Raw genomic sequence first — 25,819 nt, forward strand, 5'->3', positions numbered from 1 at the left:
CACAGGAAGATATACAGAGAGGGGTATACAGGGAGATATAAAGAGAGATATACAGAGAGGGGTATACAGGGAGATATACAGAGAGGGAGGTATACAGGGAGATATACAGATAAGGGTATACAGGGAGAAAGGAACAGAGAAGATATAATATAAAAGAAGATGGATGCACAGAGAGAGGGAGGGAGAGACCTTCAGGGTGAAAATGTGTGCTCTGCTCTGCTTGCAGCTCCTCCTATTCACTTCTATTCAATTCACGTTCCCACCCTGATTTCCTGCTTCCTGGTCACATGTTTCCTGTGACATCACAAGGTGAATCTGGAGGGGGGGAACTAGCCGCTATCGTGCCTTCACCTCACTTCCTAAAACACAGGAGAAATAATGACAAGAAGATTCTAGAAGTCATCAAGAAGATTACTGATCTGCTGACAGGAGAGGTGAGTGGTACCGGGAATTCTGGGACATTATCCAGTAACAGACAAGGGATGTGTCTGGATGGTGACTGTATCATTGTGTGTGTCAAGTTCCTATAAGGTGTCAGGATGTCACTGTCTATTTCTCCATGTAGGAGTGGGAGTATTTAGAAAGACACAAGGATCTCTACAGGGACGTCATGATGGACAATCAGCTGCCCCTCACATCACCGGGTAAGAGGAGACTTTATTGTAAAGGAGAGAGCAGTACGCAGGGTCCACCTAGATCCCCCATCATCTGTCCCTTTCCTCTGTATTCTCGGGATTCCACACAGGAAGATCACACCATCCCTCACCATCATCAGGTAGGTGGGAGTGAGCCACAAGAACTGAAGAGGAATTCTAAGCTATGAGAAGACATTCCAATGTGTAATCTCTTGTTCCTTTTTACAAATATATTCTATAATTTTTGGGGTTTAGGGTGAAGAACTAAAAAACATCAAACTTGAGATTAAAGAGGAAGAAGAAGAGACATTGATAAGTGGAGCTCAGCTGTCTATGGAGGAGGGTGTTCCTCTGTATTCCCGGGATTCCACACAGGAAGGTCAGACCATCCCTCACCATCATCAGGTAGATGGGAAGAACACAAAAAGTGACTCTAGACTGTATGAGATTATACTCCTCTTTCAGCCTATTTGGTGTCACATTTTCTTTTTTTTTTTTCTTTTTAATGGCTTAGCATAAAGAACAGATGTATGTAAAAAATGAGGTTAAAGAGGAAGAAGAGGAGACGATTGTGATGGGTTTTCAGGAGTCTACAGAGGAAGTTGGGATGATAGTGACAACTAAAGAGGAGGAACCGTTTCTAGATATGAGCACGGGTGAGTAATAAACACTAAATAAATAAATTGCTTAAGAATATAGATTGATGATTGGGATATGTAGACCTTCACATCAGGTAAAATGATCTCTACAAGAACGTCATGATGGAGAATCAGCCGCCCCTCACATTACCGGGTAAGAGGATACCTTTATTGTAAAGGAGAGAGCAATACGGAGGGTCCACCTAGATCCCCCATCATCTGATAAACACATAGAAACAATGTATTCAGTCAAAATTAAAGGAAAAGAAATTGCGCTAGGTGCATAAAAAATTGTGAAAAAAATGAAGAAAAATCCTGCTGCTGTACACTATAACCCCGATATGAGGGCACAAAAAACAAAATATAATTTAGAAAGTGCAGCGCTGGACATGTGAGGTGAATTATGAAATTTGATAAACAAATTAATAAATTAATAAAGAAAATTAATCAAAATAAAAAACAGTGAAACAGTCATACGTGTTAATTATGTGAAGTGTTTCTTGAAACGTGAACATATAAACAAAAAAGGAGTCTTTACTTATAAAAAACTTAAGAAAACACATAAACGTCCACAACAGTGTATTTGATACAAGTGTAGATTTCAGGGGTACATTCTTCAATGTTCCATGTCGCCGGCGGTTTCAGCATATCTACTAAGCCTGTTTTGACCCCCCTGAGTAAGGGCGGTCACAGGCTTTCTGGTAAGCCTTTCATTCTTCTATTCGGTGGTGGGCAACATGGAACATTGAAGAATGTACCCCTGAAATCTACACTTGCATCAAATACACTGTTGTGGACGTTTATGTGTTTTCTTAAGTTTTTTATAAGGAAAGACTCCTTTTTTGTTTATATGTTCACGTTTCAAGAAACACTTCACATAATTAACACGTATGACTGTATCACTGTTTTTTATTTTGATTAATTTTCTTTATTAATTTATTAATTTGTTTATCAAATTTCATAATTCACCTCACATGTCCAGCGCTGCACTTTCTAAATTATATAATGTATTCAGTCAGTGTGTGTGTTTCCTACAGATGGATCTAGTAATGGGAACCCACCAGAGAGATGTCCCCATCCTTTGTATTCCCGGGACTCCACACAGGAAGGTCACACCATCCCTCACCTTTATCAGGTAAATGGGATTGAGGAACCAGAACTCAAAAAGAATTCTAAGCTTTCTTCTACGTAATCGCTTGTTCCATTTTACAAATGTGTTCTGTCATCTTTGGGGTTCAGGGTGAAGAACTGAAAGACATCAAAGCTGCGATTAAAGGGGAGGAAGAAGAAGCGACGTTGATGAGTGGAGCTGAGCAGTGTATGGAGGAGGGTGTACCTTTGTATTCCTGGGATTCCCCACGGGAAGATCACACCATCCCTCACCATGATCAGGTAGGTGGACCTCGGTGTGTGGAGCACAGAAATATTTTGGAATTAGTGAGATGGCATTCTTCTATGCAGTCTCTTGTTTTCATACTTCTAATACTATACCTATATAATTGCAGCCTTTGCTGCCTGCACCCCATCTTCATTTGCATCTTCTTCTTTGAGCACAACCCCCCCCCTTTTGTTTTGCGGTTTTAAATCAGTATATGTTTCTTTCTTCTGTGGGTCTTAAGTCTAATCATATATGTCCTCGTCCTCCTTGTGCCCCTTCGATGGGGGGGGCATGCTAATTGAGGTGATGCTGCTTCTTTGTTCCTGTAAGTCCAGGCTGAGGTGATCATCTGCCTCTAGGGGATGGGTCCCTGGCTTCCATGGTTTTGAGGAAATGGGTAGTAGACCTGGTTTATCTCTGCTTCAGGTTAGTAATGCCTACCGGTCTTGTCCCTCCTCTAGCGCTTATGCACAGGTACTGCAGGTGCCTGATATCAGGTCACATTCTTAAACCTATACTGCTTACATTTATGAAAATAAAACTAATTTAATAATGAATGCACTGCATTAATTTGTGTCGTTTATATCTGCCCGAAGTCCAGCTTTAATAAATATTTTCTATTATTTTGGGGTTCAGGGAGAAGAACGAATTAATATAAAAGCTGAGGTTAAAAAGGAAGAAGAAGAGATGTATGTGGGGGGTGATCAGCCGTCCATGGAGGAGCTTGGGATGATTATGAAGAGTGAACAGGATAAAATTTCTTCTCCTTTCGACACAAGTAAGTAACAGACACTGAAACTGGGGAATGAAATGTACAATTCAGTTAACCTTTGTGGGTATAAAGTGAAGCTTGATAAGGAGAAGCAGCCAATTCCTGAAAGGGAACCGTGGTGACTGTTGATGGAGTTTCTGTTGGTAGGAGTAGGTCTGTCAGTGCGAGTCGAGGAAAAGCCGATACACGGCTCTTCTTGTTTACACTGTGATTGGACACAGCTAATCACATGGTAAAGAACCTACGTCAGAGGCTCTTTACCGAGATCAGTGATGCGGTGGGTCAGACTGACACACCAGACCAACGATCTCCAGCGGGCGTGTGATCGCAGCTTATCCCGCTGGACATCATATGAAACCCAGTCAGGATAACTTAACCACTTTGTGCACATCATTCTGTTATATAGTGTGTGGGAAGTGCTTAAAGAATTTGCAAATTGTATACAGACTCCATGAACACTTTTCTGATTAATTTTGGAGGGAAAACAGGAACCCAGATTAGTGATCGGAATTTTCCACTTATTCCACTCGTACGGAGATGGAGCTAAAACTCTAGTTATTTGTGAACTACTGAAATGTTTTACTTTTTTTTTTCCATCAGATGGATGTGATGTCAGGAATTCCTCGGAGAGACGTCTTCTATTATCTGCTGATTGTAAGTCAGAAGATAATGTCATCACACAGGATCCTCCAGGAGGAAATCCAAATACACAAAATATACATCACAGACCTTCCTGTCCGGAGACATTAATGGATCCCTCTGATCAGGGGGAATCTTCTCATCAATCACATACTATGATTGTAAATATCCATGTAAGATCTCACACTGCAGATCGATCAACAGATCCTCCTAATCCTGAGGAATCTTCCTCACCCCATGAAGGAGATCACCGAGTTGAGAATATATTCTCATGTTCAGAGTGTGGGAAATGTTTCACTCGCAAACGAGACCTTGTTCAACACCAGAGAATTCACAAGGGTGAGCGCCCTTATTCATGTTTAGAGTGCGGGAAATCTTTCACTCATCAAGGAGTCCTTGTTATACACCAGAGAATTCACACGGGTGAGCGCCCTTATTCGTGTTTAGAGTGCGGGAAATCTTTCACTCAAAAAGGGGCCCTTGTTGAACACCAGAGAATTCACATGGGTGAGCGTCCTTATCCATGTTCAGAGTGCGGGAAATCTTTCACTCATCAAAGAACCCTTGTTAGACACAAGAGAATTCACACGGGTGAGCGTCCCTATTCATGTTTAGAGTGCGGGAAATCTTTCACTGATCAAAGAGCCCTTGTTATACACCAGAGAATTCACACAGGTGAGCGTCCTTATCCATGTTTAGAGTGCGGGAAATCTTTCACTTACAAAGGGGCCCTTGTTGAACACCAGAGAATTCACATGGGTGCGCGTCCTTATCCATGTTTAGAGTGCGGGAAATCTTTCACTTACAAAGGGGTCCTTGTTGAACACCAGAGAATTCACACGGGTGAGCGTCCTTATCCATGTTCAGAGTGCGGGAAATCTTTCACTCATCAAAGAGTCCTTGTTAGACACAAGAAAATTCACACGGGTGAGCGTCCCTATTCATGTTTAGAGTGTGGGAAATCTTTCACTCAAAAAGGGGGCCTTGTTAAACACCAGAGAATTCACACAGATGGGCCCCCTTATTCATGTTTAGAGTGCGGGAAATCTTTCACTAAAAAAGGGGCCCTTGTTGAACACCAGAGAATTCACACAGGTGAGCGTCCTTATTCGTGTTTAGAGTGCGGGAAATCTTTCACTAAAAAAGGGGCCCTTGTTGAACACCAGATAAGTCACATGGGTGAGGGTTGTTATTCATGTTCAGAGTGTGGAAAATCTTTCATTCTTCAAGGAGCCCTTGTTAGACACCAGAGAATTCACACAGGTGAGCGCCCTTTTTCATGTTCAGAGTGCGGGAAATCTTTCACTCAGGTAGGAGGTCCTGTTAGACACCAGATAAATAAGGATGCTTCCCTGTGTGAATTATGTGTAGAGTGTGGAAAAACATTTCACTCTGTAAGGAAACCTTGTGAAACACCAGAGAAGTCACACAGGTGACCGTCCCTATTCATGTTCAGAGTGCGGGAAATCTTACGTTTGTAAAGAAGACCTTATTAGACACCAGATACTTCACACGGGTGAGTGTCCATTTCCATGTTCAGAGTGCGGGAAATCTTTCATTTGTAAAGGAGACTTTGTTAAACACCAGAGAAGTCACACGGGTGAACGTCCCTATTCATGTTCAGAGTGCGGGAAATGTTTCACACGGAAAGGACAACTTCTGAAACACCAGAGAAGTCACGCTATGCTCTAAGTGCGGGAGTGATTCCTCCTCATTTCTCCAGCTTGTCAGTGTCCTTCCCCCTGTGCTCATAAGGTTGGGTACAAGATATATCCTCTTATTGCCACATGTGAATGCAATTTTTTTATGAATGTGTTTATATCTCAATAAAGTTTTCTATGCATTAGATTGTGTACTTCCCTGTCTTCTCTTTAAGGCTGCTTTCACACTGAGGCTCTTTACAGGCGCTATAGCGCTAAAAATATCGCCTGCATTGCGCCTGTAAAGAGCCTGTCCTCTCACTCCTGTGTGAAAGTTCGAGTGCTTCCACACTGGAGCGGTGCGCTGGCAGGACGCCCAAAAAAGTCCTGCAAGCCGCATCTTTGATGCGCTGTAGGAGCGGTGTATACAGCGCCCCTGCCCATTGAAATCAATGGGCAGTGCTGGCAAAGTGCCACTGCAGTGACCTTTTGTGGGCGCATTTAACCCTTTTTCGGCAGGTTAAAACAACGGTAAAGAGCCGCTAAAATTAGCGGCGCTTTACCGCCGACGCCCCCAACTCCCCAGTGTGAAAGTAGCCTTAGTCATATGGGTGAGCATTAGAGCACAGAAAATTCTTCACTCTGAAGGGAAACTGTATGAAACACCAGAGATGTCACACAAGGAAAAAACTGCGTAAATGCCCCACTGATAGCCGAATGACAAAAAAAAAATTGGTAAAGAAAAAAAGTTAAAAAAAAATAAAAACATGGTGTCCCCCCCAAATCCATACCAGACCCTTATCCTAGCATGCAGCCTGGCAGGCCAGGAAAGGGGGGGACGTGTGAGCATCATCAAAGCACCACCGAAGCTTCATCAAAGTACCACCGAAGCTTCATCAAAGCACCACCAAAGCATCAAAAACACATCAGAAAAGCAAGTTGAAGCAGTAGGAGCTTTAATTTGTGTTGAAGCCGAAGCAACTGTAAATGAGCCCTAACTCCAAAGCTCAGCTTACCCCCCTCATATACTGAGCCCTGGACATGTGTGTATGCCCATATGGCACCAGTAACTTCAGTCCCTTGGAAGAAGAAGGCCTTGAATCTTCAGCTAGCCAAAGTAGTTGTCCTGTTTGGCAGGAGTGATGCAAAGTGTACTGTGGAACTCCTGAAGCAGAAAGAACACTTTTACTGCCTGGCAGAGGATGAGGGCAGCACAGTGTTCTACTATTGTAGGCAAAAATAGGCAACGTTGTCTCTGTAAGATGTGCCGTTCCACAGATCCATGGTCAGTCAGGGACATCCTGCCTAAGAGGGACTGTGACATTGTGGCGGACAAATCTCACACTTAGGCCTCTTTCACATGGACTGTCCGTTCAGGTCCGCCTGTCAGTTTTGATGGTGACATGTCCGCTGACATCCGACCCGCTCCGATCTGAAAAAGTGTAATGGAGGAAAAACCTACTTTTCCATCCATTATCGGATCGGGTGACTCTACGGTCCGTCATCATCCGATCCCCCATAGGGGAGAGCGGCGCTCTGACAGGTCCGTCGCTGCACAGTGTGCAGAGACAGACCTGTCATCTGCCTGCACAGCGGGGATCGGCGGAGCGATCCCCGCTGAGCAAGCAGATGTTCACGGGGCGGATCATCACGTGAACACGTGAGTGACACGTTTTTGGGGACCAGTGACACCAATACAGTGCTAAAAAATATGCACTGTCACTGTACTAATGACATTGGCAGGAAAGCGGTTAACATCAGGGGTGATCAAAGGGTTACAACTGTGTGGGGGATGGTTGCACTGTGGGAAGACAGAGATTCGTATTCCTGCTTAGCAGAAACACAGGGTCTCTATTTTGCCTACTAGCAGAATGGCGATCTGCCTTGTTTACATAGGCAGACCGCCGCTCTGCCTCTCTTGGGAACGAGCACTGGGTGCCAGCAGACATCGGGTCCGCTGATCCCAATCACAGCAAAAGTGGGTCGCCGGCAGCACGCCCCAGACCCAGAAGAGCGAAATCACGTACCCTACAGGTATGTGATTTCATGCAGGAGAGCCGCCGCCCCACAGTATACATACGTGGGGCAGTCGGCCAGCGGTTAATTACAGAGGAACAAATGGGAGTCTTACAGACACATAAATGCACAATGCCAGGGAGGAAAAATATATTTTATGGAGATGAAAAACACGGAAGGTAAGCAATTAACATACCTCTTTTTATTTGCTCATTTACCTGTAATTTTGTAAGATGGTTACAGGTCTAGTGGCTCCTATTTTTTAACCATTGTAGTGTTATCTTTTAATGTTCACATACTGAAAATAGACAGGACTCCTCCTTTAATGACATTACTCTCAAGTTGGTCTTTTCAAATTATATTGAGTGGAACAAAAGCACGACTGGAAGAGCGTGATTGTACAGACACAGGAAATGATGCCAGAAACGGGGAGGAAAAGATGTCAGGTGCAGACAGGAAGTGATCTACAGACAGCAAGTGAGGTAACAAATGAACAGGAAGTGATGTAGGGGCCTAAAAAAGCAAGTTCCGGGTGAAAGGTGAATTGGGAGGAAGTAGAGAGGAGACATTGCTGGAACTGGCAGCAGAGGAGGTAATAAGATAGACCAATTAGGCTTTAGCTGGATTTCTACTTTAAACCTCACCCTGGGGACCATCCACCTGCTGACCGGAGAGGTGAGGAGGATTCTAGGAGCTCACATGACAATATTGTTGCTCTTTCAAGGCACACTGTTCATCTGGTGAAGTCTGGTAACCGACCATTTAACCTTCAGAGTGCCTTCACCTCACTTCCTGAAATACAGGAGAAATAATGACAAGAAGATTGTAGAAGTCACCAAGAAGATGATTGAGCTGCTGACAGGAGAGGTGAGCGGTGCCGGGAATTCTGGGACATTATCCAGTAACAGACAAGGGATGTGTCTGAATGGTGACTGTATCATTGTGTGTGTCAGGTTCCTATAAGGTGTCAGGATGTCACTGTCCATTTCTCCATGGAGGAGTGGGAGTATTTAGAAGGACACAAGGATCTCTACAAGAACGCCATGATGGACAATCAGCCGCTCCTCACATCACCGGGTAAGAGGAGACTTTATTGTAAAGGAGAGAGCAGTACGGAGGGTCCACCTAGATCCTCCATCATCTGTCCCTTTCCTCTGTATTCCCGGGATTCCACACAGGGAGATCACACCATCCCTCACCATCATCAGGTAGGTGGGAGTGAGCCACAAGAACTGAAAAGGAATTCTAAGCTATGAGAAGACATCCCAATGTGTAATCTCTTGTTCCTTTTTACAAATATATTCTTTTTTGGGGTTTAGGGTGAAGAACTAAAAAACATTAAACCCGAGATTAAAGAGGAAGAAGAAGAGACATTGATAAGTGGAGCTCAGCTATCTATGGAGAAGGGTGTTCCTCTGTATTCCTGGGATTCTACACAGGAAGATCACACCATCCCTCACCATCATCAGGTAGATGGGAAGAACACAAAAAGTGACTCTAGACTGTATGAGATTATACTCCTCTTTCAGCCTATTTGGCGTCACATTTTCTTTTTTTTTTTTTTTTTTTTTAATGACTTAGCATAAAGAACAGAAGTATGTAAAAAATGAGGTGACAACTAAAGAGGAGGAACCTTTTATAGATATGAGCACAGGTGAGTAATGAACACTAAAAAAAAAAAACTGTTTAAGAATATAGATTGATGATTGGGGATATGTAGACCTTCACATCAGGTAAAATGATCTCTACAAGGACGTCATGATGGAGAATCAGCCGCCCCTAGCATCACCGGGTAAGAGGAGACTTTATTGTAAAGGAGTGAGCAGTACGGAGGGTCCACCTAGATCTCCCATCATCTGATAAACACATAGAAACAATGTATTCACTCAGTGTGTGTTTCCTACAGATGGATTCAGTAATCAGAATCCACCAGAGAGATGTCCCCGTCCTCTGTATTCCCGGGATTCCACACAGGAAGATCACACCATCCCTCACCATCATCAGGTAAATGAGATTGAAGAACCAGGGCTTGAAAAGAATTCTAAGCTATGAGAACTTTCTTCTACGTAATCTCTTGTTCCATTTTACAAATGTGTTCTGTCATCTTTGGGGTTCAGGGTGAAGAACTGAAAGACATCAAAGCTGAGATTAAAGGGGAAGAAGAAGAGACATTGATGAGTGGAGCTCAGCTGTCTATGGAGGAGGGTGTTCCTCAGTATTCCCGGGATTCCACACAGGAAGGTCAGACCATCCCTCACCATGATCAGGTAGGTGAACTCGGTGTGTGGAGCACAGAAATATTTCGGAATTAGTGAGATGGCATTCTTCTATGTAGTCTCTTGTTTTCATATTTCTACTACTATAGCCGAATTGCAGCCTTTACTGCCTGCACCTGCATCTTCATTTGCAGCTCCTTCTTTGAGCACCTCACATTTTTCACCCCTCCTCCCTTACTTTATTCTGTGGGTCTTAAGTCTAGTCATATGTCATCATGGGTCCTCTTCCTCCTTGTGTCCCTTTTAATGGGGGAAAGCTAATTGACATGATGTTGCTTCTTTGTTCCTGTAAGTCCAGGCTGAGGTGATCATCTGCCCCTAGGGGGTGGGTCCCTGGCTTCCATGGTTTAGAGGAAATGGGCAGTAGACCTGGTTTATCTCTGCTTCAGATTAGTAATGCCTACTTGTCTTGTCCCTCCCCTAGCGCTTGTGCACAGGTACTACAAGAGCCTGATACCAGGTCATATTCTCAAACTTATACTGCTTACATTTATGAAAATAGTTCAGCTTTAATAAATATTTTCTATTATTTTGGGGTTCAGGGTGAAGAACGGATTAATATAAAAGCTGAGGTTAAAAAGGAAGAAGAAGAGACGTATGTGGGGGGTGATCAGCCGTCCATGGAGGAGGTTGTAAATATTATGAAGAGTGAACAGGATGAAATTTCTCCAACTTTCGACACAAGTAAGTAACAGACACTGAAACTGGGGAATGAAATGTACAATTCACTTAACCCTTAAGGGTATAAAGTGAAGCTTGATAAGAAGGAGAAGCAGCCAATTCCTGAGAGGGAACCGTGGTAACCGTTGATGGAGTTTCTGTTGGTAGGAGTAGGTCTGTCAGTGCGAGTGGAGGAAAAGCCGATACATGGGTCTTCATGTTTTTTTTTTCACAGTTCTACTTTTTTTTTTTTTTTTTAACAGAAAAGTTTTTTATTGACAAATCAGCATTACAGTAAGTTCATTATTCGACATTCAAGTGATTTCAGTACATCTGCAGTCTAGAATATTCATTTTAGATATAACATTTTGCAAGTCCACCATGGCATCTTCCTACCACTTCTCAATTGGTGGAGTCTACGCATGTTCTCCTCCCATATCCACCCTCAAAACACAAAAGGGTGTTCCACCACTGCCCCGTAAGAGACTGGCACCTAGGCAGCGTATCCGTTGCATATAATCACATCAACTCACTCTTCCTTCTGTGCTGTCAGGCGGGGTCCGGTGCGGGGGGAGGGGTTGGGTAGCCCCCAGGCCGAGCAGGGGGGGAGTCCGTCATTTGGTCACCCTCCTTCCCGGCACCTCACCCGCGCGCGTTCACCCATGCTGACCAAACCTTATCAAATTTAGCAGGGCACTGCCTGCTCTTGTAGGTGAGTTTATATAAGGGTAGCACTGAGTCCACCGCCTTTTTCCAGGATGCAAGGGTGGGAGGTTCAGCCGACTTCCAGTGCAGCATTATTTCCCTCCTGGCATAGAACAGCGAGAATGTAATACAAAGCTTAACATATCTATCTCCCTCTACCTCATCTAAGTAACTGAGTATGAGCACCATGGGGTCCACTGGGATCCTGATTCCCCCCATGTCACCAAGCACTTCCGCCACCCCCTCCTAGTATGCTCTGAGTCTGGGGCAAGCCCAGACCATATGCCAGAATATTCCCTCTTCAGTTCCACACCTGGGACAGTTTGGGTCTAAGTGTGAATACATTCTGGCCAGTCTGTGCGGGGTAAAATAGGCCCTATGTAGGAATTTAAGTTGGATGAATCTGTCCTTGGCTGCTATCATAGTTGGGATGTAGGTGGAAATGCATTCCTCCCATTCGTCCTCCCCCAGAGCTGGGATGTCCTCCCTCCATTTTTCCATTGAGCGTGTGGGTTTGACGTCATGGGCTACTGTCAGGTATAAGCATAGAGTGGAGAGGGGTTTCCCCATTATGCTCCAGGTCAGTAGTCGTTCAATTGCATCCGGTTCCAAAGTCAAGTTATCCGGGAATTGAGCCCTCATTGCATGCCTCAGCTGCCAGTAGTTAAACTCAAAGGACCTGGGCAAAGAATACAGATGTTTCATTTCGCAAAAGGGCAGAATCGTACCGTTTGCTATTACATGTTTAAGGGTGGTGATCCCCCCGTTTGGCCCATTGTGAGGGGTCCGGTATACTCCAGAGGTGAGGCCCTAGCCTCCCGCCACACTTTAATAATTGTCTTCATAAGGGCTGTCAGGGGTTGGGGGGCTTTAAGTCATCTATACACCAGGTTGGTCAGGGCCGCATATGACCCCAGGATCACCGCTGAGTTCTGTCTAGGCTGTGAGAACCACCAGCGTACCGTAACCAGGACTGCTGCCCAGTAGTACAGAAAAAAGTTTTGAAGAGCCAGACATCCTCCCGATAGGGGAAGATATAATATCTTTTTAGCCACCCTGGGTGGTCTTCCAGCCCAAATAAATGTGGTTAGCACTCCCTCCAAGCGCCTAAAGAAGGATCTATGTATTTGGGATGCGGTGTTGTGAAAGAAGTAGAGAAATTTAGGAAGGAGTACCATTTTTAGAAGATTTACACTGCCCACCGGTGTGAGCGGGAGGGAGCGCCATGCTGTACACTTAACTACGAGGTGGGAGAGAAGGAGTTGCTCGTTCTTTTCTACGTATTCGTGTGTGGTGTTGCTGATTTTAATGCCCAGATAGGTGAATTCGCCCATCCACTGGAGCGGGGTTCTGGTGTCTTTTTCTGGGGAGTGAGGGATGTGGCGGAAACAGGACTGACTTGCTCCAGTTTATGCGGATGCCAGAGAATCTGTCTAAGTCTTCAAACAGTTCTAGTGCCTTTCACAATCATTGTGAGGCATCCGCAAGGTAGAGCAGAGTGTCGTCAGCATATAGGGACACTTTCTCTTCTATCTCCCCAACCACTATGCCCCTCACCCCTGTCTCAGCCCTCAAAGCAATGGCAAGAGGCTCCACCACCAGGGCAAACAGTCCCGGCGATAGAGGGCAGCCCTGACGAGTACCCCTACCCAAGGGAAAGGCATTGGAGAGAGCGCGCGTACCCTCGCTGTTGGGCTGGCATAGAGCATCCTCAGCCATGACATGAAATTTGGCCCAAATCCGAACTTCAGAAGTACCCCCCACAAGAACTTCCACTCCACTGAGTCGAAGGCTTTTTCGGCGTCAAGTGACGCCACCACCCCCGCTGACTCCAGCTTTGCCCTGTCCATGTGTGTGAAAAGCCTTCTTATGTTGATGTTTGTTCCCCTCCCCAGCATAAATCCCATTTGGTCTGGATGCACCAGAGCTGTTATAATCGTGTTAAGTCGCATGGCTAACACCTTGGCTAGGAGTTTTGCATCGACATTAATCAATGAGATAGGGCAGTATGAGGAACACAGGGATGGATTCTTGCCGGGTTTGGGGATAACCACCACCACGGCTCTTCATGTTTACACTGTGATCTGCTGTAATTGGACACAGCTGATCACATGATAAAGAACCTACTCCACTCGTACGGAGATGGAGCTAAAACTCCAGGTATTTGTGAACTACTGAAATGTTTTACTTTTTCTTTTTTCCCAACAGATGGATGTGATGTCAGGAATTCCTCTGAGAGACATCTTCTATTATCTGCTGATTGTAAGTCAGAAGATAATGTCATCACACAGGATCCTCCAGGAGGAAATCCAAATACACAAAATATACATCACAGACCTTCCTGTCCGGAGACATCAATGGATCTCTCTAATCAGGGGGAATCTTCTCATCAATCACATACTATGATTGTAAATATCCATGTAAGATCTCACACTGCAGATCGATCAACAGATCCTTCTAATCCCGAGGAATCTTCCTCACCCCATGAAGGAGATCACCGAGGTGAGAATATATTCTCATGTTCAGAGTGCGGGAAATGTTTCACTCGCAAACGAGACCTTGTTCAACACCAGAGAATTCACACGGGTGAGCGCCCTTATTCATGTTTAGAGTGCGGGAAATCTTTCACTCAAAAAGGGGGCCTTGTTATGCACCAGATAAGTCACACGGGTGAGCGTCCCTATTCATGTTTAGAGTGCGGAAAATCTTTCACTCATCAAGGAGCCCTTGGTATACACCAGAGAATTCACACAGGTGAGCGTCCCTATTCATGTTTAGAGTGCGGGAAATCTTTCACTCATCAAGGAGCCCTTGTTATACACCAGAGAATTCACACAGGTGAGCGTCCTTATCCATGTTTAGAGTGCGGGAAATCTTTCACTTACAAAGGGGCCCTTGTTGAACACCAGAGAATTCACACGGGTGAGCGCCCTTATTCATGTTTAGAGTGCGGGAAATCCTTCGTTCAAAAAGGGGCCCTTGTTGAACACCAGATAAGTCACACAGGTGAGCGTCCTTATTCATGTTCAGAGTGCAGGAAATCTTTCACTCATCAAAGAGCCCTTGTTAGACACCAGAGAATTCACACAGGTGAGCGTCCATATTCATGTTTAGAGTGCGGAAAATCTTTCACTCAAAAAGGGGGCCTTGCTAGACACCAGAGAATTCACACAGGTGAGCGTCCATATTCATGTTTAGAGTGCGGAAAATCTTTCACTCAAAAAGGGGCCCTTGTTGAACATCAGAGAAGTCACACAGGTGAGCGTTCTTATCCATGTTTAGAGTGCGGGAAATCTTTCAATCATAAAGGAGCCCTTGTTAGACACCAGAGAATTCACACGGATGAGCGCCCTTATTCATGTTCAGAGTGTGGGAAATCTTTCACTCAAAAAGGGGCCCTTGATGAACACCAGATAAGTCACATGGGTGAGCGTTGTTATTCATGTTCAGAGTGCGGGAAATCTTTCATTCTTCAAGGAGCCCTTGTTAGACACCAGAAAATTCACACAGCTGAGCGACCTTATTCATGTTCAGAGTGCGGAAAATCTTTCACTCAGATAGGAGGTCCTGTTAGACACCAGACAAGTCACACAGGGGAGCATCCTTATTTATGTGTAGAGTGTAGAAAAACATTTTACTCTGTAAGGAAACCTTGTGAAACACCAGAGAAGTCACACAGGTGAGCATCCCTATTCATGCTCAGAGTGCGGGAAATCTTATGTTTGTAAAGAAGACCTTATTAGACATCATATAATTCACACAGGTGATCGTCCTTTTTCATGTTTAGAATGCAGGAAATCTTTCAATAAGAAAGATAATCTTGTTAAACATCAGAAAATTCACACGGGTGAGTGTCCTTATTCATGTTCAGAGTAGGGAAATCTTTCATTTGTTAAGGAAAGTTAAACACCAAAGAATTCACACGGGTGAGCGTTCTTATTTATGTACAGAGTGCGGGAAATCTTTCACTTATAAAGGAGACTTTGTTAAACACCAGAAAAGTCACACAGGTGAGCGTCCCTATTCATGTTCAGAGTGCGGGAAATCTTTCACCTGGACAGGACAACTTTTAAAACACCAGAGAAGTCACGCTATGCTCTAAGTGTGGGAGTGAGTCCTCCTCATTTCTCCAGCTTGTCACTGACCTTCCCCCTGTACTCATAAGGCTGGGTACAAGGAATATTCTCCTAATGCCACATGTGAATGCAATTTTTTGATAAATGTGTTTAGATCTCAATAAAGTTTTCTATGCATTAGATTGTGTACTTCCCTGTCTTCTCTTTACGTCATATTGGTGAGCATTAGAGCACAGAAAATCCTTCACTCTGAAGGGAAACCGTGTGAAACACCAGAGACGTCACACAAGAAAAATAATATGCCCCACTAACAGCTGAATCACAAAAAAAAAAAAAATGTTGGTAAAAGAAAAAAGTAAAAATAAAATAAAAACGTGGTGTGTCCCCCCCCCCCCAAAATCCATGCCAGACCCTTATCCGAGCATCATCAAAGCACCACCGAAGCTCCATTAAAGTACCACCGAAGCTTCATCGAAAAACCACTGAAACATCAAAAACACATCATAAAAGCATGTTGAAGTGGTGGGAGCTTTAATGTGTGTTGAAGCTGAAGCAAGTGTAAATGAGTCCTAACTCCCAAGTTCAGATTACCCCCCTCATACACTACATATACTGAGCCCTGGATATGTGTGTGCCCATATGGCACCAGTAACTTCAGTCCCTTGGAAGAAGAAGGCCTTGAGTCTTCAGATAGCCAAAAGTAGTTGGTGCACTTAGATGTCCTGTTTGGCAGGAGTGATGCAAAGTGTACTGTGGAACTCTCGAAGCAAAAAGAACACTTTTACTGTTTGGCAGAGGATGAGGGCAGCACAGTGTTCTACTAGTGTAGGCAAAAATAGGCAACCTTGTCTCTGTAAGATGTGCAAGTTCCCACTCACCAATCCTGCAACCAAGGCCCAAAGGAGATGTCTTGGCAGGCAGACTCTTCAGGTAGCCCGACATGCTACTTCACAAGCGGAACACTTCATGCCATCTGTACAGGTGTGACTGGAGATGCAACTGGGATCCCCCTCTCAGGCAGGATTTCCCTGACTGGCCATGGATCTGTGGGAGGAACGGCACGCCTACCGGGGAAGGCAGCATCTCGTCCCTGCGTCTGGTCTTCTCACTTGCCTTGTGGTGTCTGCCCAGCTTCCAGGCAGCCTCTTGGTATTTTTCTCTTCTTTGCCTCCAGGGCATGCTGGGCTGTGTAATCCTTAAACCAGGGAAAGCTGTGGGCCTGTGCTGGTGACTACATGTCCCACAATTCTTCGATCCTCTGTAGTGAAGTCCCATTACCCCACAGGAGCTGACAGGCTGTGTCTCCTGAGCTGGTGTCAGTCCCGGTGGGGGCCAGTAGTAAATGTGGGCCCCGCTACATCTGCATATCCTTTCCTAGTACATTCATCCCTGGTGATGGAATTTGCAGCACTGGAGGTAGAAGATATTAAATGGAATATAAATTGGCAGTATGAGCAGTAACCCCCAATCATGCCCATCCTCTTCCTCCATAGTCACTGTGACGTCTTTTATCTCCAGCAGACACTACATATACATATAGAGGGATATAAAAGTGTGATTATGATATTATTTTACCTTTACCACATTTCCTGTGACAGAAAACAGAACCCATTCCACTGTCACTTCTGTCACCAATGTAAAACAAAATTGAGAATTCAGTCATAGAAGAGCCGAGGAGAGCCGAACACGTCACAGCCATCACCTCAGAGTTCCCGCTTCACACTTCCTCCACTGCCATTGGCTGCACTCCCTGCACAGGAACCAATCACAGGGCAGGATCACAGTCACCAGGTGGATTCTACTTTCAACTTAGACTATCCTAACAGCTCTGCACTGCCACTGGCTGCATTCCCTCCACAGGAACCAATCACAAGTTGGGATAACAGTCACCGGGCGGATTCAGCTCTCCACAGAGATTCATCTCAGACCACACCATAGTCACACACTATTATTATACATTTATATACCTCTAACCTATACCACAGTGCTGTATAGAAAACACTGTGCTGGTCACATTAGTCTCTACACAAACGGAACTGACAAGCATATCTGTTTTTTAGACCAGATACATCCTAAATATAAAGCCATTTATCCAACTGTCCATCCAGAGCCTCTGGTTTATAGACCAGATACATCCTAAATATAGAACCATTTATCCAACTGTCCTTCCAGAGCCTCTGGTTTATAGACCGGATACATCCTAAATATAGAACCATTTATCCAACTGTCCACCCAGAGCCTCTGGTTTATAGACCAGATACATCCTAAATATAGAGCCATTTATCAACTGTCCATCCAGAGCCTCTGGTGTATAGACCAGATACATCCTAAATGTAGAACCATTTATCCAACTGTCCATCCAGAGCCTCTGAACACAAATAGAGCTTTCTAGCGTCTACAAACTATGGGATTGTTTCACATAATTTTTTTTTTTTTTACTAGTAATGGCGGCGATCAACGACTTATAACGGGACTGCAACATTGTGGAGGAAAAGTCGGGCACTAAGTGACACTTTTTTGGGGACCATTGACACCAATACAGTGCTAAAATATATGCACTGTCACTGTACTAATGACATTTTTTATAAAGTCTTTATATTTCATAGAACTCACATTACAATTCATCAAAATCATACAATATCTTCCTATAGCGTCTTTAATAATTCCATCTAACTGTGTACATTATATTACCTCTTAATCAACTCATTAACTCAGTGTGACTTCTCTTTTTCTTCTTTACCCACAAGCACTTTCTAATAATACCACAAACCAAAAAAAAAAAAAAAAAACCTTCCCCGACAAATCCCCACTCCTCCCATCTCAGCCGACCTCACTACCCTCTTACCCATCTACTCCCAGCGCCTCCCTATATGCAAGATAATGGGCCCATGTCTTCCAGTACTTCTCATCTTGATCTTTTAACGTCAGAGTAAGATTCTCCATTTGTTGGATTTCTTCAATTCTAGGGAGCCACTGTGCTCTAGAATCTAGATGGAGGACTATCCTTCTTCCACAGGACAGGAATACATGCCCTTGCTGCTGTAAGAAGGTGTTTCAACAGAGAATTTTTATATTTTTCCACTGATATAGGGATGTTATGTAACAAAAAAGCTGCCGGTCTTTCTCCGAGAGACACTCCTGTTATTATTTTAATGGTTTCAGCAACCATTCTCCAAAACTCCAAACAGAAGGAGGGTGACCAACTCGTTTAGGAGGAAAGCCGTGCCACGTCCAATAATGCATAAACACAAGACAATGGATTCCCCTAGGTGGACTTTCCCGGCACTTGCATAGAAAAAGAAAAAATATAGAAGTAGAAACTGTTGTACATAGTAAAAGCATATAAATTTTATTCGGTTGGAAAATACAAATGTTAAAAACAAAGTGGATATCTAGAGTAACATAATAGTACTACATAGTAGACATGATGACCATCAAGCAATAGGCAATGATGAAAGGAACCAGAAGACTCTTTTCAAGCCCGACGCGTTTCGGGGTATTTAATATTTGTAGGGTCCTTCTTCAGGGCCATAGTTGAAAAAGAGGGGTTCATCTAAGTTAATTGAAAGAAATGAAAACAAGGGTCAAATATTGGTAGGACTATCACTAGATATCCAGTAGGAGGTTTAAATGATCAATTGATCACCTACCTGAAAGGATTTCATTGATTGCTTGTAGAAAGGAGATTTTTGTTAAAAACAAAGAAAACCACCGAGGAAGGGCAGGATATGGGATTGGGCAGTAATGGTATAACAGATCAGGGTGTTATTCTTAAATGGTAAGGGCTGCAGGTTGGTAGGCTGCAATCTCCATAAAGGAGCGTGACAGTGCTCCCGTCCCGCCCGACCCGGGCGTGCGCAAGCCAGAGCGATATGCTGAGGTCACAGGAAGGCGTCCCTATGAAATGAAAAAAATTGAGGTACCTTAGAGGAGATCTAATAAGGATGATTTAAGGAAAAATAAGCAAACTGGTGTAAACAATCTTATGCAGTGAAGTGCATATTATAAATACTGCATATGTAGGCAACATATTTAATGGCTCGGTGCCGCAGGGAAATGCACTGAATGCAGGTTAATAGCTGAGGTGTAGCTTAAAATACTTAGGGTAGAGAAGGTATATGTATATATATATTGTTATAAAGAGGTTGTTACATGGTAAAGGATAATGATGAATACAAAACATATACCCATGAGTGAGTATATAATATGCATAGATCATAAAGGGTTCTATAGTTGTATGTCAGAGGAGCTGGGGTGATGTAGTCAAATGTGACATAATAGTATATAGCAAGTATGTAAAAAACAGTTATGTTGCTACAATAGCCATATGTGTGTGCTCCCAATAGCCTGCAGGAACTAAAACCATAGCAGGCTTGGAAGTAGTAAAAAAGGAAAAGCAATACAACTGTATAGCTCTAGATATGTAAATAGAGAGAGGAGAGATATATACTGCACTTTTGACATTGATCCCTAAATGAAAGGAAGGTAGAGAAAAATAAATAGAATAAAATACCTTAAGAAGGACGATGTGTTAGTACGGCTGACCACGCAACCCAGCGTCCGGCATGTGTAGCGCCTTAGCAGGGAATGAGTGGGGGTGGTTTAAGTGATGCACGGGCTCCAATTAGCTGGCGTCAGAACGACGCACAGCTGTGTTATGGAGCCCGTCAGCTGAAACGCCCTATACAGACCCCCCGAAGCGAGGATGCGCGGCGCCGCCCCCACCGCGCATGCGCGAACGTAATGGTGTTGGAGCGACGTCGCGCACACCCGCCCCACCGGCACGGAAGTGCCACCTCGGCGAACTGGGCATGCTCGCCGGAGTGGCAACATGGAGGCAATGGGCGTAAGCTGGAGAGACGCCCAAGCACCTCCCTAAACGCCGGAAGGAATTCCCGGGGCGGCTTTCCGTGCCGGGCAATCGCTCTGGCCACACGTGCCTCGGGGGGGGGCGGGGAAAGGGGGAACTGGTCACAAAGAAGGAGGCGTGTGGAAATGTATACCAAATGGATAGAGTAAAAATGGCCCAACCGGAATCAGGCATGGAGGAGTAAAAGAAAGTTAAAGAACAAAATGAGAAAGTAATAAACAGGAAAATGGGATATAAGGTCAGAACTCATCCATGCCAGATCGGAGTGGTTTCTTAAGAATAAGTGGGAACTGGGACATGCTAAAAAATAAGTTCTTTTACAAGAGGGCAGACACGATCGAATATTAAGCAGTGTATTAGCAAAAAATATACAAAAGGGGGTAGTAATAGAGCAGGCATAATAGTCCCTTCATACAAACATTGTAATATGCAGAAACATAAACGAAAAAGGACAATAGAAAAATCAGCAATGGATAACAGGAGACCTAACCATGATTGAGGGTGCATAAATGCTCGCACAAAGTATGTAGCAAACACAAACAAGTAATGTGTTAACAAAAGAAAGGTTCCGTTGGGGAACCAACCAAGCTGATTGTATGTCCAATACATGGTCTCCTATGGTACCAACTAAAAAAGTCGATAAGAGAATGAGTAGTTGGGATCAGGATTATAAGTGGGTGAATATTTCTTATCGATTGAGGGGAAGGGGGGAGAGAGGGGGGAGCAAAAAATATATTAACACCCCGCGTCCCCCCACATATTTAGAGTTGCATGAGCATGAATATAGTTCAGTAACATGTCGGCATCTAAGGCCGAAAGTACAGATGTGCTTGCAAGGGTAGAGGAAGGGGAACTGTGACCAGTTCCCCCTTTCCCCACCCCCCCCTCGAGGCGCGTGTGGCCAGAGCGATTGCCCGGCACGGAAAGCCGCCCCGGGAATTCCTTTCCTTGGGGCGGCGTTTAGGGAGGTACTTGGGCGTCTCTCCAGCTTACGCCCATTGCCTCCATGTTGCCACTCCGGCGAGCATGCCCAGTTCGCCGAGGTGGCACTTCCGTGCCGGTGGGGCGGGTGTGCGCGACGTCGCTCCAACGCCATTACGTTCGCGCATGCGTGGTGGGGGTGGCGCCGCGCATCCTCGCTTCGGGGGGTCTGTATAGGGCGTTTCAGCTGACGGGCTCCATAACACAGCTGTGCGTCGTTCTGACGCCAGCTAATTGGAGCCCGTGCATCATTTAAACCACCCCCACTCATTCCCTGCTAAGGCGCTACACATGCCGGACGCTGGGTTGCGTGGTCAGCCGTACTAACACATCGTCCTTCTTAAGGTATTTTATTCTATTTATTTTTCTCTACCTTTCTTTCATTTAAGGATCAATGTCAAAAGTGCAGTATATAGCTCTCCTCTCTCTATTTACATATCTAGAGCTATACAGTTGTATTGCTTTTCCTTTTTTACTACTTCCAAGCCTCCTATGGTTTTAGTTCCTGCAGGCTATTGGGAGCACACACATATGGCTATTGTAGCAACATAACTGTTTTTTACATACTTGCTATATACTATTATGTCACATTTGACTACATCACCCCAGCTCCTCTGACATACAACTATAGAACCCTTTATGATCTATGCATATTATATACTCACTCATGGGTATATGTTTTGTATTCATCATTATCCTTTACCATGTAACAACCTCTTTATAACAATATATATATACATATACCTTCTCTACCCTAAGTATTTTAAGCTACACCTCAGCTATTAACCTGCATTCAGTGCATTTCCCTGCGGCACCGAGCCATTAAATATGTTGCCTACATATGCAGTATTTATAATATGCACTTCACTGCATAAGATTGTTTACACCAGTTTGCTTATTTTTCCTTAAATCATCCTTATTAGATCTCCTCTAAGGTACCTTAATTTTTTTCATTTCATAGGGACGCCTTCCTGTGACCTCAGCATATCGCTCTGGCTTGCGCACGCCCGGGTCGGGCGGGACGGGAGCACTGTCACACTCCTTTATGGAGATTGCAGCCTACCTACCTGCAGCCCTTACCATCTAAGAATAACACCCTGATCTGTTATACCATTACTGCCCACTCCCATATCCTGCCCTTCCTCGGTGGTTTTCTTTGTTTTTAACAAAAATCTCCTTTCTACAAGCAATCAATGAAATCCTTTCAGGTAGGTGATCAATTGATCATTTAAACCTCCTACTGGATATCTAGTGATAGTCCTACCAATATTTGACCCTTGTTTTCATTTCTTTCAATTAACTTAGATGAACCCCTCTTTTTCAACTATGTCCCTGAAGAAGGACCCTACAAATATTAAATACCCCGAAACGCGTCGGGCTTGAAAAAAGTCTTCTGGTTCCTTTCATCATTGCCTATTGCTTGATGGTCATCATGTCTACTATGTAGTACTATTATGTTACTCTAGATATCCACTTTGTTTTTAACATTTGTATTTTCCAACCGAATAAAATTTATATGCTTTTACTATGTACAATAGTTTCTACTTTTATATTTTTTCTTTTTCTATGCAAGTGCCGGGAAAGTCCACCTAGGGGAATCCATTGTCTTGTGTTTATTCTCCAAAACTCCTTAATTTTCACACATTCCCTAAAAATGTGTAATATAGTACCCTCCGCCTCATGACACCTCATGACATCTGACACCTGGGTGTATATCCGATGTAATACGGTCGGTGTTCTGTACCATCTAGTAAGAATTTTATATCCTTCCTCCTGATATCTACTCGCTACTGATGCCTTATGAGTAAATAGCAAAATCCTGTCCCTCTGCACTTGGGGAAATGTCACACCTAAATCCCCTTCCCACGCCTGAAGGAAAGTAAGTTCTTGTGGTGCTTCTAATCCAGTTAGTGTGGCATAAAAATATGACAAAGAATGCCTCAGTGACTCCCCCTCCAAGCATATCTGCTCAAACCTTGACAGTGCCCTGACTTCGGAGTATATATTTGACTTTGATCGAATAAAGGCATCTAGTTGCATCACCCTGAAAAAATCAAATTCTGGTACTATCTCTCGTTCGATCTCTCTTTTTGTCATTAAACGGTTTTCCACTGAAAAATGGATGATCCTACTATTACCCCTTCGCCGTATGGCTCCAAACCCCCGTCATACCAAGTTGAAACGCCAGCATACCCAGAATCAGGGTCATAGGGCTTGGGTATGTTGACATAGTCGTTTTTTAAAAATCTTTTTGGTAGTTCGTAGGGTGGCACCTATCGTCGGGTGTTTCCTCACTTCCACTGAGAACATCGACTTCTGGTATCCATATCAGACCTTCCAGAGGAATGTCTATCGTCGCCTGTTCCATTTGTACCCAAGGTTTCTTCTTATTAAGCCCACACCACTCCACCACTTTGACTAAGTGTGCAGCTTCCTGGTATCTTACTGGGTCAGGAAAACCAATCCCTCCTTTTTCCTTAGGAAGTGATAGGATAGCTCTACGTACTCTTGCTGGCTTCCTGGCCCAGATAAACCTCAGAAACCTTGATCTAAGATCTCGTAAAAAACTTGGGGGAATTTTAATTGGCAGGGTCTGTATCAGATACATAAACCTTGGCATCACATTCATCTTTATAATATTTGTCCTTCCGAACCATGTAAAGATTTCTTTATCCCATCTCTGAAAATCAAGTTTCATCCGTCTCGCCATTGGAGCATAATTGAGTTCAAATAGCTTATTCAAATTCTTCGATATTTTAGTCCCTAAGTAGTTTATATGGGATTCTGCCCATCTGAAATCAAATTGCGTAGTTATCAGATGCAATAGAGACGTATTTATTTCAACCCCCATCGCTTCCCCCATATTTGCGTAACTCCAACAGTAGGGATGGAAGAGAAATGACTGGGAAGGTTATAAAAAAAATTAAATCATCAGTGTATGCCGCAAGTTTCTGTTCCTACCCCTTTATTGGTATACCCCTAATGTTGGGATTAGCCCGTATCCGTCTTAAAAAAGGTTCTATTGTAATAATGAAAATAATGGGCGACAGTGGGCATCCCTGCCGTGTTCCATTTCGAATGTAAAAAGGCTCAGAGATTCTATCGTTTATCTTTACCCTAGCATACGGTACTGAGTATAGATTTGAAAGCCAGCTCAACATCCCATCTCCCAGACCTATATGTTGTAGAGTAGCTTTCAGAAACATCCAATCTACCCTATCGAAAGCTTTTTCTGCATCAGCGAAAACCAATACCAATGATTCCTGCTGTCTTTGTGCAAAATAGATAGCACTTACTACCCGCTGTGTTATCTCTTTTCCCTCCCTCCCAGGAGTGAACCCCACTTGGTCTGGATGTATCATGCATGGGATATGATCTGCTAATCTGGTGGCGAGGATCTTTGTGAACACTTTAAGATCTACATTCACCAGAGTGATTGGACGATAGCTAGTGCATTGAGAAGAGTCTTTCCCTTCTTTTGGGATAACTGTTATGTGTGCTAATAATGTTTCTGTCGGTATTTCCTGCCCCTCGCGTAGTGAGTTAAAGGCTACTGTGAATCTCGGGGCCAATTTCTCTGTACTAATGACATTGGCAGGGAAGGGGTTAACAGCAGGGGCAATCAAAGGGTTTAATGTGTCCCTAGGGGGTGCTTTCTAACTGTGTGGGGGATGGTTGCACTGTGGGAAGACAGAGATCTGTGTTCCTGCTTAGCAGAAACACAAGATCTCTATCTTCCCTACTAGCAGAACGACAATCTGCCTTGTTTACATAGGCTGACCGCCGCTCTGCCTCGTTCGGGAACGAGCACCGGTTGGCAGCGGACATCGGGTCCACTGATTGGCTCCTACTGTGTCAGATCACAGCGAGAGTGGGTCGCCGGAAGCGCGCCCCAGACCAGAAAGAGCGAAATCATGTTCCTGTATGTGATTTCACGCAGGAGAGCCCTGCAGTAAATGTATGCAGGACAGTCGGCAAGTGGATAATTACAGAGGAACTAATGGGAGTCTTACAGACACATAAATGCACAATGCAAGGGAGGGAAAAAATATTTTAGGAAAAACATGGCAGGTAAGCAATTAACATACCTAATTTGTTTTTGCTCATTTACCTGCAATTTTGTAAGATGGTTACAGGTCTAGTGGCTCCTATTTTTTAACAATTGCAGTGTTATCTTATAATGTTCACATACTGAAAATTAACAGGACTCCCCCTTTAATGACATTACTCTCAAGATGGTCTTTTCCAATTATACTGAGTGGAACAAAAGCACGACTGAAAGAGTGTGATTGTACAGACACAGGAAATGATGCCAGAAATGGGGAGGAAAATATGTCAGGTGCAGACAGGAAGTGATCTACAGACAGGAAGTGAGGTAACATAGTAACAGGAAGTGATGTAGAGGTCTAAAAAGGAAGTTCCTGGGTCAGAGGTGAGTCAGAAGGGCGTGGCCTTTGACTGAACGCCTTGCTGACATCTCCCTGCAAAGCTGACGCTTGGAACATCTTTGTAAGCATTGTACACCGCTCATTT

General features: G+C 44.1%; 1 protein-coding gene across 1 annotated transcript; it reads left to right on the plus strand.

Moving 5' to 3' along the window:
- Positions 1-254: 254 nt before the first annotated feature.
- On the plus strand, positions 255-15,615 carry LOC141104657 (uncharacterized). The gene is given in 10 exon segments (XM_073594323.1): positions 255-434; positions 566-775; positions 891-1,040; positions 1,150-1,291; positions 2,311-2,408; positions 2,513-2,665; positions 3,288-3,429; positions 4,024-5,379; positions 13,916-14,991; positions 14,993-15,615. Coding segments are annotated over 10 exon segments (3,717 nt in total). The 5' UTR covers positions 255-287; the 3' UTR covers positions 15,236-15,615.
- The last annotated feature ends 10,204 nt before the right edge of the window (positions 15,616-25,819 follow it).

The sequence above is a fragment of the Aquarana catesbeiana genome, linkage group LG08, assembly GCF_042186555.1.
Source record: "Aquarana catesbeiana isolate 2022-GZ linkage group LG08, ASM4218655v1, whole genome shotgun sequence".
In the NCBI taxonomy this organism is placed as follows: Eukaryota; Metazoa; Chordata; class Amphibia; order Anura; family Ranidae; genus Aquarana; species Aquarana catesbeiana.